Source organism: Styela clava, chromosome 6 (genome assembly GCF_964204865.1).
Source record: "Styela clava chromosome 6, kaStyClav1.hap1.2, whole genome shotgun sequence".
NCBI lineage: Eukaryota > Metazoa > Chordata > Ascidiacea > Stolidobranchia > Styelidae > Styela > Styela clava.
The window spans coordinates 9,761,852-9,775,566 of NC_135255.1; the positions used below are offsets into that span (position 1 = coordinate 9,761,852).

At 37.6% G+C, this 13,715-nt stretch overlaps 1 protein-coding gene and 2 non-coding genes across 3 annotated transcripts; 1 reads left to right on the forward strand and 2 right to left on the reverse strand.

The window, feature by feature from the left end:
* Positions 1-234: 234 nt before the first annotated feature.
* On the reverse strand, positions 235-9,586 carry LOC120330905 (CD9 antigen-like). Its single transcript, XM_039397891.2, has 7 exons — positions 9,476-9,586; positions 7,275-7,478; positions 6,863-6,937; positions 6,574-6,669; positions 3,045-3,203; positions 2,381-2,473; positions 235-907 (listed from the first exon to the last, which is right to left on the reverse strand). The coding sequence occupies exons 1-7, from the start codon at positions 9,539-9,541 to the stop codon at positions 833-835; spliced, it is 768 nt and encodes a 255-aa protein (XP_039253825.2). The 5' UTR covers positions 9,542-9,586; the 3' UTR covers positions 235-832.
* A 923-nt stretch (positions 9,587-10,509) lies between these two features.
* Positions 10,510-10,581, forward strand: Trnaa-ugc (transfer RNA alanine (anticodon UGC)). Its single transcript has one exon. It is a non-coding gene; the product is annotated as a tRNA-Ala (tRNA).
* A 48-nt stretch (positions 10,582-10,629) lies between these two features.
* On the reverse strand, positions 10,630-10,700 carry Trnag-gcc (transfer RNA glycine (anticodon GCC)). Its single transcript has one exon. It is a non-coding gene; the product is annotated as a tRNA-Gly (tRNA).
* Between the last annotated feature and the right edge of the window lie 3,015 nt (positions 10,701-13,715).

A 13,715-nucleotide genomic window follows, 5' to 3' on the forward strand; every position in this document is an offset into this window, starting at 1 on the left:
CCTTTTAGCTGAAATATCGGTTGAACCGTTTGCTGTATCGGTGACACTGTCGCTTTCCATACAAGAAAGCCCTGTACTTTTTTATTATTTTCACCAATACGGGATTATCGGTCGATATTATCACAGGTTCAGGCGCTTCAGGAGTATACATTAGAAAAAAATTATCGAACTTAACCACGACGTTCTAATAAACCTGACAGCACCCACTCCAAACTCAAAAGCCAACAAGCAAGATTTCATGATACACAGCAAATCGTGCAATATTTGATGTTACGTCGACAAAGAAATGCAATTTATACAATGCAATAGTAAAAACGAAGTGGAAACAAAAAAAATTTGTGTGATATCAGTAACGAGTGTCAGAAATTTCACCCTGATTTTTTAGTAACACAAAATAAATCAGTTTATGTTAATAATGAGATTAATTAAACAATTCGGTCCATATTAGATAATATTTCACAACGATTCCTATTTTAAGCCTGAACGGTGCATAAAATGAATATAAGTCAAATAACTTTACATTTACGTTATTGTACTAATCACTTTTTAATAAATCAACATTTTCTGACCTCACGCCCGATTGCGACGTCAGATTTAAAAAAAAAAAAACTGGCGACGATTTCTGATGTGATATTTCGAACGTTAGATTTCGATGCAATACCTTGTGTGAACGGAATTTATGTTTGTGATTTGATACAGAAATGTGAGTAAAACAAAGAAAAATGCAATATAAAAACAATCATTCATAGCCCCTGCGAACCATGCTTGATCTTTTTTTTAATGTTGAAAACGTATCCGACTGGTACCACTGTGAAATGTGAGTTATTTGTTATTATGCCAACTTCCCTGAAGTGTAGTCCTGTCCGATAGCTTGACAGAGAAGGATGCTGAATATCAGGCCGAGAAGCTGAAAGTATATTAAACACGGGATAAATCAGGGCAATTTAAAATTAAATTCAACCTCTAATTTGTTGGATCAAAGAGTACAAGACTGGAATGTTATCAAATAAGAAACAAGGCGCAAGGTGCGCCTATTTTAGGGTGGAACTGGCTAAATTGCGCGATTCGAAAATACTTTACAGAAAGGACCGCAAAAATTGCTGCGACCCATTTTACCTCGCCCGGGGACGTATAGACATGCACCATTTGACATCTCGACAACAATAAAAATGAAACTGATCAAACCCATGTAATTTACTTAATGATTAGTACCGGGATCACCACAGCTTGACATTTTATTGCTATTAGCGCATTTTACTATATGTAGATATTAAAATATATATTATATGGGTAAATATATATAGCAGGGGTTCTCAATCAGGGGCCATTCAAAGTGGCCACAGAGCAGTTAAAGGGGGCCACAATGCTAGACGCAAAACTGAATTTAATTTATCGTTGAGCAGAAAACTTCGTTCTTTCTAGTTTCATTGCTTGAAAGGGTTATTTCACAGGATATTTTCACTTTGTTGAGCATGAATTGTTTGAACATAAAGGGATTTGGAACCTATCAATCAAAATAACACTATAAATTCCACTAGTATGATAAAAACAGGGGGCCATGAGTGCTAAAAGCCTATAGAAAGGGGCCATGAATGCTAAAAGCCTATAGAAAGGGGCAAAGAGCACTAAAAGGCTGGGAAACTGCTATATAGAATTCCCATCCTCCATACTTTGAAACGAGGCCAAATCATTACAACTACCTATAAAATCAATATTAAATCACGGATGCAATTCCAGATTTTTTTGAAAGTTTATGGATATTGTAACCCAGGCAACAATTAAGATGAGTTTGTACATACATTTGCCGTGAAATCGGTCCCACATTTATTTCAATAGTATAATTTTTACTAGTTAATGACATGTGAAATTCGCTTATGAGTACAATAGCCCCAAATCGTCTGAATGACCTAGGCTAAAGAAAATGCAGGGGATAAATGGCAAAAATCAATAAACTCCCAACCAACAAGGCCCTTGCAAAATCTGCAAATGAATTATTTATGACTCAATGCACACAGCTCACAAATTTGAAGATAGTTCCGCTTTCGTTCTCAAAATTGCAAAGGTTGGGCTTCGTATTTATATTCAGAAATGATATGCCACTTGTCCGTACCGTTATTTCCATTATCAAGAGAACGGCAAATATATATGCACACAAAGTCCAAATACCACATAAGAGTGTTCCCATACGTCATAGAAAAGTGTTCCAACAAATTAAATAAAAATACAAAATTTGTGTTGGATATTGGGGTCCCGTAGGGCTCGAGAGTGAATTTGATAAAATAAATGTTATGATCTCCGTATTATTTCCTGAGAAAATATATTTATTACACGAAAATAACAACAAATTTTCAAATAAAGGCACAGTGAAGAGCGTACTAACCTCGACTACCCCAATGCTGATTGCAACAGCTACAACAATGTCAATATTCTTCTCCAAAACTTCCTTTATGCGATCGCGACATCCGATTGTGATCTGGCAACGAAATAAACAATAACTATTTGTATTCATAACAAATACAACGGCAAGACCAATAAATCGCCAAAAATATGCATATTCAGTTTACAGGCAAATTGGACTATTATCAATAATTATATCATACTCCTAAACTTTTTAACTGAGATAGTTACAGCCTGGCACATTTAGTGCATTGCTCATTGGTACATTATTACAATATTCTGACCAGTTGAAAATGACTTCCATGTATCAAGATACATAAATGATTTCAGGCTAGCCGCAACGAGTTTGCGCTGATGAATTGAGTTCAGTCAACAAACACATCTAATCATTAGATACAGACTGTTGAACTCGTTGATTTGCGCGATACACGGTCTACAAAGTTATAACAAAATCTTCTCTGAAACTTGGTGAGAGTTGAAAAAAAAAAATGTTTGAAATTTGAGTTGAATATTACGAGGTTTCTCACGTGCATGAATAATAGAACTGTAGCTAGTCAAATGAAAAAAACAAAATAGCTATCTGCGGAATACGTTATATATAGTAATGAAATGAAAAAGTAAAAATAATACCACTACTACTATTTTACCGATTCCAGAGAAGGGCAGTAGTCCAGAACAGTCAAGGCTTTGGTCGCACAGTTCAAGGTGGTAGAGAGCGACTTGATGATGATGTCACCAAATCCACCGTCGGAGATTTTGTCCAGATCGCAGTAATCGGCGGCATTGTTGTAACCACAGCAGTCCAACTAAAAATGAAGGAAATATTGATTGAAGTTCTAGACACGACTCTCAGTCCTTGGACAAGTTCATGGATTATAATGTAGTTTATCAATGAAAGTAGGTATATAGCGTACGACGAAATATGTGTTGTGCTATATTATCATTGGGACGCCTGTACGTAAACGTCCAAGTTTTTATGCTAATATTAATTACTGTTGTTGGGCTTAATGACGAGTGTCGCGGCTCAATAATTTGTATTGATTTTCATTTTCCATGCCTCCCCTCACCCTGGCATGCAATTTTACCTCTTTTTATATTCTGTACGTACGGAGTGAACGCGAAAATATTCAAGAGATTGGTAGTTGATAGTTCCGCACTGCCCAAATCGAAAACAAATATTTATTCGCGTTGACATGATCAAGTATGATCATTCAAGCAAGCGAGCAATACTCAAATATATGGAAACGACAAGTATCGAATCTTTTACGGCAGCGGTAGTTTTCTTCAACGAAAAACTTCAGACTTCGCTCACCACCGACCGCGGAACCTCCACACGGTGCGCAATTTTTAATTCTGATTACGCCATCACACAAAACTTCATAGTGAAAAACGAATCTCGTATAGCCAACAGACATTTTGGAAATATATTTAAGGAATAACATTTTAGCGACAAGAGCAATCTTTAATCACTGAAAATTTCAAAGCCATTGGTCCAGTAACTGAAGGGAAAGACGATTTTTCCACAACAACAACGAGAAGAGTAAAAAGAAAATACCACGAAAAACAACAATTGTTAATCCTTCCAATAATATTTTGTACTGCAGGCCTGTGTAATGTAAAGGCCATGACCATAACGTAAGTGTCGCGTGTTATTCGAATTTGCTAAGACATTGGGAGTGTAGCGATTGTTATCATACAGTATGGCGTGAATTGCAGAATGAATACGGAATGCGTCATTACGATATATTTGAAAATATTTTCATTTTATTTTATAAACAATTTGGTTTACTTTCTATGCTACCAAGCTTATTACCAGTGGACAAATATACTTTCAATGTTGTTTCCACGTGAAACGTGGGAATTGTGTTGCATGTACTTCTGATATAAAACAACGAGTTATACAAACAAATAGAACGAGCTCAATAACAAATTACATAAATTAGTTTTTACCCGGGGTGTGAATATGAATAGCACATTTGGGAAAATTAAATTCTTTTATATACAGTCATGTGAAGTTCTGTGAACTCAAAAACCAATTCAGAATAAAAACTTTTATAACGCGTATTCAATGTCCACAATGGCCAGGGGCTATTTTAATTATTCATCAAAAATGAACGTTGAAAATTGGGGGTAGAATAAACCATAAAAATTCATTTCTATCATGCATAATTTAAGAAGCCCATGATAAGATATTCGAATAGGCGGAACCTTGTAAACGCGAAACTATCATGCTGAGTACAGCGCAATGAAACTCGGTCAAGCGAGAAGCACATTGCTGGTTGCGATGTCCCGCATGGGAAGGATATAATTGAAGCTTTTTAGTACGTGAATTACAAAACAACATATTCTCAAGTCGAAAGCCTTTATGGTCTGCTGACTATTCAATTATGCAGTGGTATAATAACAACGCAACTACACCATAAATAACCAAGTGATTTGGTATATTATTCATGGTAGTGTGGTCATAAACAAATATGAACCGTATTATGGAGGCTTGAATAATTTCTGTTATGATTTATGTTGTAGAAAATTTGACCGTATTATGCTTTTTTCAAGTTAAAATAACGAATAGGTCAGTTACCTCTCAGAATGAAAGTTGAGAACTACAGAAGTGCATCTTTCGGATGCGGTCAACCGTTGATAAGGGCCAAGCCGCCCGTGGTCATCCATTATTATTATTATTGATTTGACAATCGACATTCTAAATCTCAATTCAATAATAAAAACAGTTTTTGGGTTGCGGTTTGTTCATTTAACGTGCTATGATGATTAAGACTTTAAAACGACACCGCGGGATATATTTTGAGTGTGTAAAAGTATCTCAAAAGCAACCACAGTCAATGTCAACTTGAACAATTTACGCAATGTTCATCCACCCACGCCGCTGCTCAGCAATACATTTTACGTAGGCGTGCATAGAAACAATACAGGCCACGAACAATGGACACATTAAAATACATTGTCGAAGCTATCGAGTTCACACGCTGTTAAAATGGCGGGATCATTTTTACAATTTCCTCACGGGAAATGAATTCATGTTGCTGTTCATAATCCACTCACAGCGATTATTTTGTCATTATTTTGATGCAAATATATTGTTTGATTTCCTTAAAATATGAAGGGAGTTGATTTGCTATACCAAGCATTTAAAAACGGCCAATGGTTTACCCGTTGCGGAATGCTGAAAAGGTACGGTCGCTGAAATTAGAACTTTTATAAAGAGGGTGAAAAACTAACAAGAAACTCGAAATCGTAAGTCGATACCATCGTCTGAAGCGTAAACAGTTTCAATATAAAATCGCAGCGTCGTACAACAGACGATCAAATTACTCAGTAATACAATTCAATCAACCTATCATATTCAGAAGATGATGTATTCCAGACAAAACCGATAAATAGAATAGCGGTCGAAAACAAAGTCATCGGCACGGGGATTTTCGAAATGAACAATGAGATATCGGTATACGCAAACTCTAAAATGTGTCATCCCATTATTACTGATATTGACTATCCAAAGAACTAGGTCTGCTAAATGCAAGAATGAGAGGCTGAACTTTTCGACAATTTGAATACTGTACAATTTTTGAAAAATACACAAAAATTGTGTTGTTGCAATTGTGTTATCGTTCTGTACGCGGAATACAAAATAAAACCGGATATTTTAACTTTTTTGTATCTCATTTTTTATTATTACGTTACATAAAGTGAGCAGCTATGTAGCTTGTGATTCATTCTTCCAATATACAAATGCTTGTTACCACTTCCATGAAGACTACGCATTGGCAATGAATTTGTTTTTGCGTTTTTGATTGCCGAGTCGATTTGACAAAATGTATAGCAGAAACTCCGTGATCCTATTGTTATAAAGTCGTCTTACAATTTTGCTATTTTAGCACTGGGGCTTTTGAAGCCATTCCTACCGTGACGCTGCCACAACAAATCGTGTATGCCTGTATTCACAACGTATTTTTCTTGAAATTCATCAACAATAAGATTTTACATCCACGAGTTCTATAGAACGAAGAAGGTACAAGAAGGAAAACTCACTCTTGCTAACAACTTCGTTGGACAATCATTTGTTGCCATGTGTATTGATTTTATGTTTACTCAAGAATTATCTCATGTGAACATTATTTGGCGATCTGTATAGTACGGTCTGGTTAAGCTTATACTCACGTCTCTTTCAATCTCATCAACGATGATTCCCGTTGCATTCGTAGCAGCAGATCCTTTCCACAGTTCTAATGCACCTTCGTTGACCGCGTCCGATACCTATAAATTGTATTACAGACTAGAGGATTGTTTCCAATTAATCGTCAACTTTGCAAATAGAGAACGAGAACTCTTGAATTAGACATTAAAACAAAGTATTGAACTTGGAAAATGAATTATTCCTACACACAATTAAAGTTAGCAGTTGTATCGAATCGATAAATTTTGAGGTTAATTCATATATTACTCATACCTGTTGTCTATGGAAGGCGGTGTACACGCCAGCACCGATCTCGGATCCGAGTAACAAGAACAGAGCAACTGCGAACTGTAATATAAGATAGGATGTTATTTCGGTCCTAATGAATGATGAAGTTTAACTTTTGTGGTTAAACGGGCATGGAAACAACTCGTTCATGCTTTATCATTCAGGGTTTCTCAAACAGGCCATGTGGCCCCATTCTGGGCTATGCAGCGGTCCCCACACACTCCTTTGAAAGTTTACAGTATAATGTGAAGATAGCTTGTGAAATTCAATGATAGAATAAAATTTGAATTTGATCTCGCACTACCTTTGCAGCTAATTTTTTTCGTATTTTTTTTGTATATATTTATAAAGGTGTGAACGAAACCGCATATTCACAAATGCAACAACAATTACATACCAGGGTTAAAAGCATTCTGGACTCCTGAGCGGCACCACAGCATCCACAGAATCCAACAACCATGATAGCACCTCCTGCAGCCATGAGAACATAACATACTCCATTGAACAGCTGGCGTTTTTCTTCGTCTGAAGTCAAGATGTTTTGAGTCGTGGAATCAACGCGAAAGTATATGGCAAGAGCAAGAATTGCAATTCCAGCAAGCTGTAAAAAGTTATTTGATGCTTTATATAAATAATTCAGATCAACGGACTATAATAGGTTAACGGCTCAGTAAAATTTGGTAATAATGGAATGAGCCAAACTAGCTAGCACCACACTTCATGAAACTGTATAATAGAACATTAATTTGGTAGCGTTTAGTTGATTTCCAATCGATTGAGATACTTTTCGTTGTAACATCGTAGCGTAAATCCGAGGTTCGATCATGTGGAAAATAGAGACTAAGTAGGTTTTTACAAGGGAGAGACCAAATCATAGGGTGGAGTAATCGAACTAAGTTGATATAATCATCGTGTGGGATTTCAGCAGACATTACTAATTGATAAGTAAAAAAGGAGAAAGGCAAAATTGACTAGTTTGCGCATCTTTAATAGGGGTTGCATTGTTTATACCCGCAGGCAGAGGCAATTCATTATTTATTAGCATCGATCATGCCAATTATAGCTAGGCTTCAAGTTGAGCTGTAACGGCTTAATAGTGAGTCATATAAAAAGGAGAGATGAAGTTAGCACTTCAGATTACCATTAGTCAAATATTTATCTATCTTTCGGTTTGGGAAGCGCTAAGAGTAGGCAAAAACTTGCGCTTTGAAATACCGAACCGACAATCTTTCACAAAATTGTCCCAAAAGAACGTGCGACTGCTAACATAAAGGGTAAATAAAGAAGATTGAAATTAACAGTTTGATAAGTTCACCCGTATTCGAAACAGTTTTCAAGTGATTTTTGTGGGACAAGAAGCCATACAACGCCGGTTATCACGACATAGTTTCGACAAGTGATCAAACTGTAAAACATTTAGATCAAGATTAACTAACATTTCATTAAAGATGGATTTTAACAAATTTGAATTTTTTATATGTTGGAACTTGGAAACACTAATTACAAGATTGCATATTCTCTGCAATTACGTTATTTGTTTACTGCGGGGCAATGATTATACAGTGCGTTATCATTATATTTATGTATATCAAGCACACTGCTCATCTTCTGGCCAATTATGTATGCAGGGTATTATTCGACTACGTCAGAACCACGTGAGCATGAACGTAAACTCGTATAAACTCTTATCAATTTACAGCGAAACGCACCATGTCGTTTAATAATTTCGTGTCAATCTCTGCATCAATGGGCCTTATAGGATTGTTGTTGATTTCCACGCGGCATGCTATAGAATTAGGGAGAAGTGCGGGGAAAGCCTTTAAAACAAATTCACTTTGTGTCAATAAAGATCTTTTGTCCCACAATAAGCCCCGATTGAAGGCTGTATAGAATCTCACAAAATTACTTCACTATATCAACAAACCGTATCTATCACAAGTACAGAGTGGCGTCAGCAGGACGAAGTACTATTATCTTATCCTATATCGCTTTATATACAGACATGCGCCTGTATACTGAACATATTAAAATTTTCAACTACACAAACTGACAGTCATTTCACTGGGCTAATCTATTATCAATCAACGATCAATGCAGACCAAATTTTTAAAGTTAGATAGTCATACGTCATCAAAACTTTTTACTGTCTACAGAATCTACAAAATATATCACCACTTTGAATGCGAGATCCGTGTACTGTACATATAGGGTATACGCCCAGCATACGTCTTATATGCATTAGCTTTCCCGCCTAAAAGCTTTGGGGCAGTTTGATGAAATGTACTGAAACCACAAACAAATATAGGAGATAGACATCTCAGTGACGCAGAAATCACGATACGCTCGGTGATCAACTAGGACAAACCGTTCGGGGACTATGTCGTGTTTCCTGTGGGAAATACTTTTCAAGCGAGCGATCGGACTGCGACAAATATTATCTATTTAATTGATTTCTTCCGCTGTTTAGAATTAATTAAATATATTGATCGTCCATGAAACAGGTCAAAAACATGGCAGAACGTATCAAACTTTTTTGCATAAACAAAATCTTCATTATTTTTTATCAATATCGAGAGAACTTGAATACTGTTTACTTACCCAAAATATGAAATTGAAGGCAAACAGGAGGTACTTCAGACAAGACATGCATCCGCTCAAACCCATGTTTCTCCTTTTTACTAGAATAGAACTACTGTTAGCAATGAATCTAAACAGAGCTCTGAGTATTATCGATACAAATATCCGTAGGCATTTATTCAAATGGCAACAATATCATAGTCGGTTTTCAATGCTACAAAATGTGATTCAATCATAACCATAGCTATTATGAATGACTGGCTTAATCCGTACTCCTATCTGCCTATTGAATAAAAAACCTGGTACAAAATCTAAAGAGATCGGATTGCCCCCATTCATTTCAATGCCGCTCTCTTTCTATGCGCCGTGGCGGAGCGAAACGAGCCTACTTGTTCATACCGAACCTCGTTATTCAAACGCTTCATATATACCCTTGCTTTAATAACAATGCTATTTCACGTGTGGATCTCAATCCCCATGCTCGCACGAAGTTGACACAAACATCTCGGTCCACGCGACGTGACGAGCAGTCAAAATAGTAAACTAAAAGCGTGGCCTGAAGCAAAAAATAATAATACACACAATCAACTGAGTCTATGGCGACGATTCGCTTTCGTCACGAAGAAAAAAGTAAAGCCTTTTTCTCGGTCACGCTCCGCCAACGTATTTTGACGACTGCTCAGGTAACGCGGGATTTTCAGTGTTCAAAATGACTGGCTCGCATATCCAAAATTAGAATTCTGGCACTTTCAACACTTATACGTGTACATCGACATGGCGTCGCAAAACTTTAATTTTACCCTTCTTTGTCATAGTCAAATCTGATGATAAAAAAGTCGGTGTTACGACAAGATATTATCCAAAAATTGTACGCAACTAGACGTTTTTTGTTAAATTTTCATGATAATACTATCGAAATGTTGTTGCAAAATGTTTGATCTGAAAGTACTCTACTATGTCAATTTGGCTGCCACTTCAAAAACTCCATCGTTGGACGATTGTCGATGCCGCCGTTATATACGTATGTATACTATTTCAACACGTCGATTGTTGTAGGGGACGTAGCTCAGTGGTAGAGCGCGCGCTTTGCATGCGCGAGGCCCCGGGTTCGATACCCGGCGTCTCCACAGCTTTTTGCAATTCGTAACTCGAATTTGAATAATTTAGTCAAAACTTGCATTGGCCGGGAATCGAACCCGGGCCTCCCGCGTGGCAGGCGAGAATTCTACCACTGAACCACCAATGCGACAAGGTTGGAGGGATTAGATTAGTAGTTTAAAGCGGGAGCTAATCTACTGTGACATGTGCAAAAAGATGGGGCACAGTAGAAAAATTTAGGGAAAAGGCCTATGGACCTTTCCCCGACCTATGATCCCCGGAAAATTCTTCCTATACTTTAACATTGCAAAATTTTCGGGGCTATTTTAAGAGTGCTTTTGCGAGTTGGCGCCTGTAAAATGGGGTATGTGTTTCAAACCATCATTATGATTCATCGCATACAACAATCTGTTTTTTAAAAGTACCGGTAAAGAATTTCAGGCTAGTCTATCACAGCTATTTCTACACTAATTTTTATTACTGCAATTAAATAAAAACTTCTAGGAAGACAGAGTGATCCTTGAATTATCTGATTTTTATTCAAGTTTCCGAAACACAACTGAAAACTAACGAATAGAGTTCAAAAACGCGAAAACGAGGTAATGTTTACAACCACGCTTTAAAATCTGTCTGAGTGAGACAAGTGTCTGAGCGGATGCGAAAGGGGGCATTGTTACGTCACTTTTGCATCTTGCTGATTGGCCAATGTCACGAAGTGAACAAGGAAGTCGATGCTCGGGGAAAGGTCATACGCAGCGCTGGATTAACCATTAAGCAAAATAAGCACGTTCTTAGGACACCAAGAAAAAGGTGGCACCAATGACACTATTTTTTGTAAAATGTAAACTAAAATGGACCACAATTAAAAACGGGATATCATATTATTTGCACGTATATTCAAACGTTTTATATTCGGAGCAGCGCACACGATAGTCACAGATGAACGCCTTCTATTCATGGCATAAATATATAGGCTTACCGTACGCTCCATTTTAGGCGGGACAGTCCCGCTTTTTACCGTCTTATCCCGGCGTCCCGACTGGTAAGCCAAAAGTTCCGCTTTATCATTCAGCCAGCCAGCACAATACACGAACATTACCAATCAGCATGTTCTCGTTACTGTTGTTGCTGTGTGGCAAACCGGTAACCTACTTGCTGACGGTGAAAGCGTGATTTTGTTTGTTTCGTTGTTTTCCGCGAACATTGTTGGTGGATAATTGCTACAATTTGTTACGTGTATAAGTCCTGTACGTCAAGAGTATGCTGGTCAGCCACTTTTGCAATAGCCAGTGCTGTAGGCTTGAATTACTGGTTTATAAAATTGTCTTACTGTATTTCTTAATTTAAAATCAATACTGATTGGTCCTGCTCTGACTTGTACGAGAATGTAACATTGAATAACGTCTTTTTGAAGAAGGTGTTATCTACAGAAAAGTATGATTGGGCGAGTAAGTAAATTATCAATGCTTGAAAGACGACAAGCTATTTTATAATTCTTTCTTTCTTTTGCTGTACATAAAAAATCTGAACACGAATTATTTTGTATCTTCATCGTCAATTATATTTTTCGAACTGAAACCGATACTTAGACAGAGAATATGCGCATGAACTGTCGATGACAATATGGTCAATGAGGTGTGTCGCGGATCTTTTTTTTTAATTTCGGAAAATGAGCTGCTTGTATTACACACTGGCATGCGGGCAAGCTTGTGAAACTTGAGGGTGCACTATCCATTAGATCAGGGGTGTGCAAAATGCGGCCCATAAGGAAAAATTGTGAGACCCACGGAGAAATTTGAAATGCCAGCGAAACGAGTTTTTAGTTTAGTTAATTAATCTGGTACGTGCGAGCAATTCTAATCTTTCTGCGTCGCAAAGCCTATCTATACCAGTAAGCCTACCTGAGTGCTACTGTCATATTAGCAAAACTAGCTAGCAAAATCCTGTTGCAAAATGCACGATGTTATTAAAACGTATTTCTTACTGAATTCGTTTAAGGTCGGTGTGACAATAAATTTGAATAGCAGTTTTCTTTAGAAACTTATGCGTTTTAACTCACCACTTTTGCAAGGACCGCTAATAATGCCGTAAAATCACTAACAAAAAAGAACAATTTTTTGTGCCTGCAACTAGAAAGGCTATCTCAAATAGAGGTGCGGCCCGCGGCTTCACCCAGTTACTTGTATATCTGACCCTCCTGTAATAAAGTTTGCACACCCCTGCATTAGGTAACTGATAATATTATTGCATTCGCCTTGTCAATGTAGTACGAGTGATTGTCACATGTAAATGTACTGGATTGTTATTGGACACGTTTAGTGGACATAACGATCATTTTGTTTTTATGTTGTTCTTGTTGTTCTCTAACACTTTTTGGACACCTAGTGGAAATATTAAAAAACCGCTTTTCTCTTCGATAACTGGACCAATTGCTTTGAATTTTCAGTGGTTAAAGATGAAATTTTGCTCCAGGAGGCTATTATTTTCATTTATTTCAAATATTTCTGTTAGCTCTGTAAGATTTGTTTTTGTTTGCTATGACGTCACCGAACGTTCCGCGGATATCGGACGCCATTTTGTGTCCTACTGTACTGCTTCGCTTGGTGTGAATATATTTGTAGACTGTTATCTGACGATACGGTAAACCGTACTGTACTGCTTCGCTTGGTGTGAATATATTTGTAGACTGTGATCTGACGGTACGGTAAACTGTACTGCGAACAGACGTGTCCATATCTTTGGGCGTAGCTCTCTTGTGTTATAATGTATTTGTGAACATGACGTCCACCTTCCACCATGTTCGTGACGTTGTTAATTGAGTAAGATTTCTGATCCACTCGGTCTTCGTCGGTAGCGATAGGGCAGGCGAAGCGTAGGCTACGTCCACTTCCACCATATTGACTTGCGCACTCAGTTGGGCTAACAGGGAAGCAAGTTTGACCGAGTTTTGACTACCTGCCCACGAATCCTATTCAATCATCGGCGCATCGGCGAACCCTACAAGGTAAGCGAAGTTGTAGGGAAGCAACAGCAGACAAGAAAGAAAACAGGGGAGGGGTCTTCGGCAGTCAGGACACCGGACGAACAGAGGGCAAGGGAGACAGCATACAAACAAGAGCAGTAGCCAAGGAGATGTAGGGTAGGCCATCAATGCCAGCAGCAG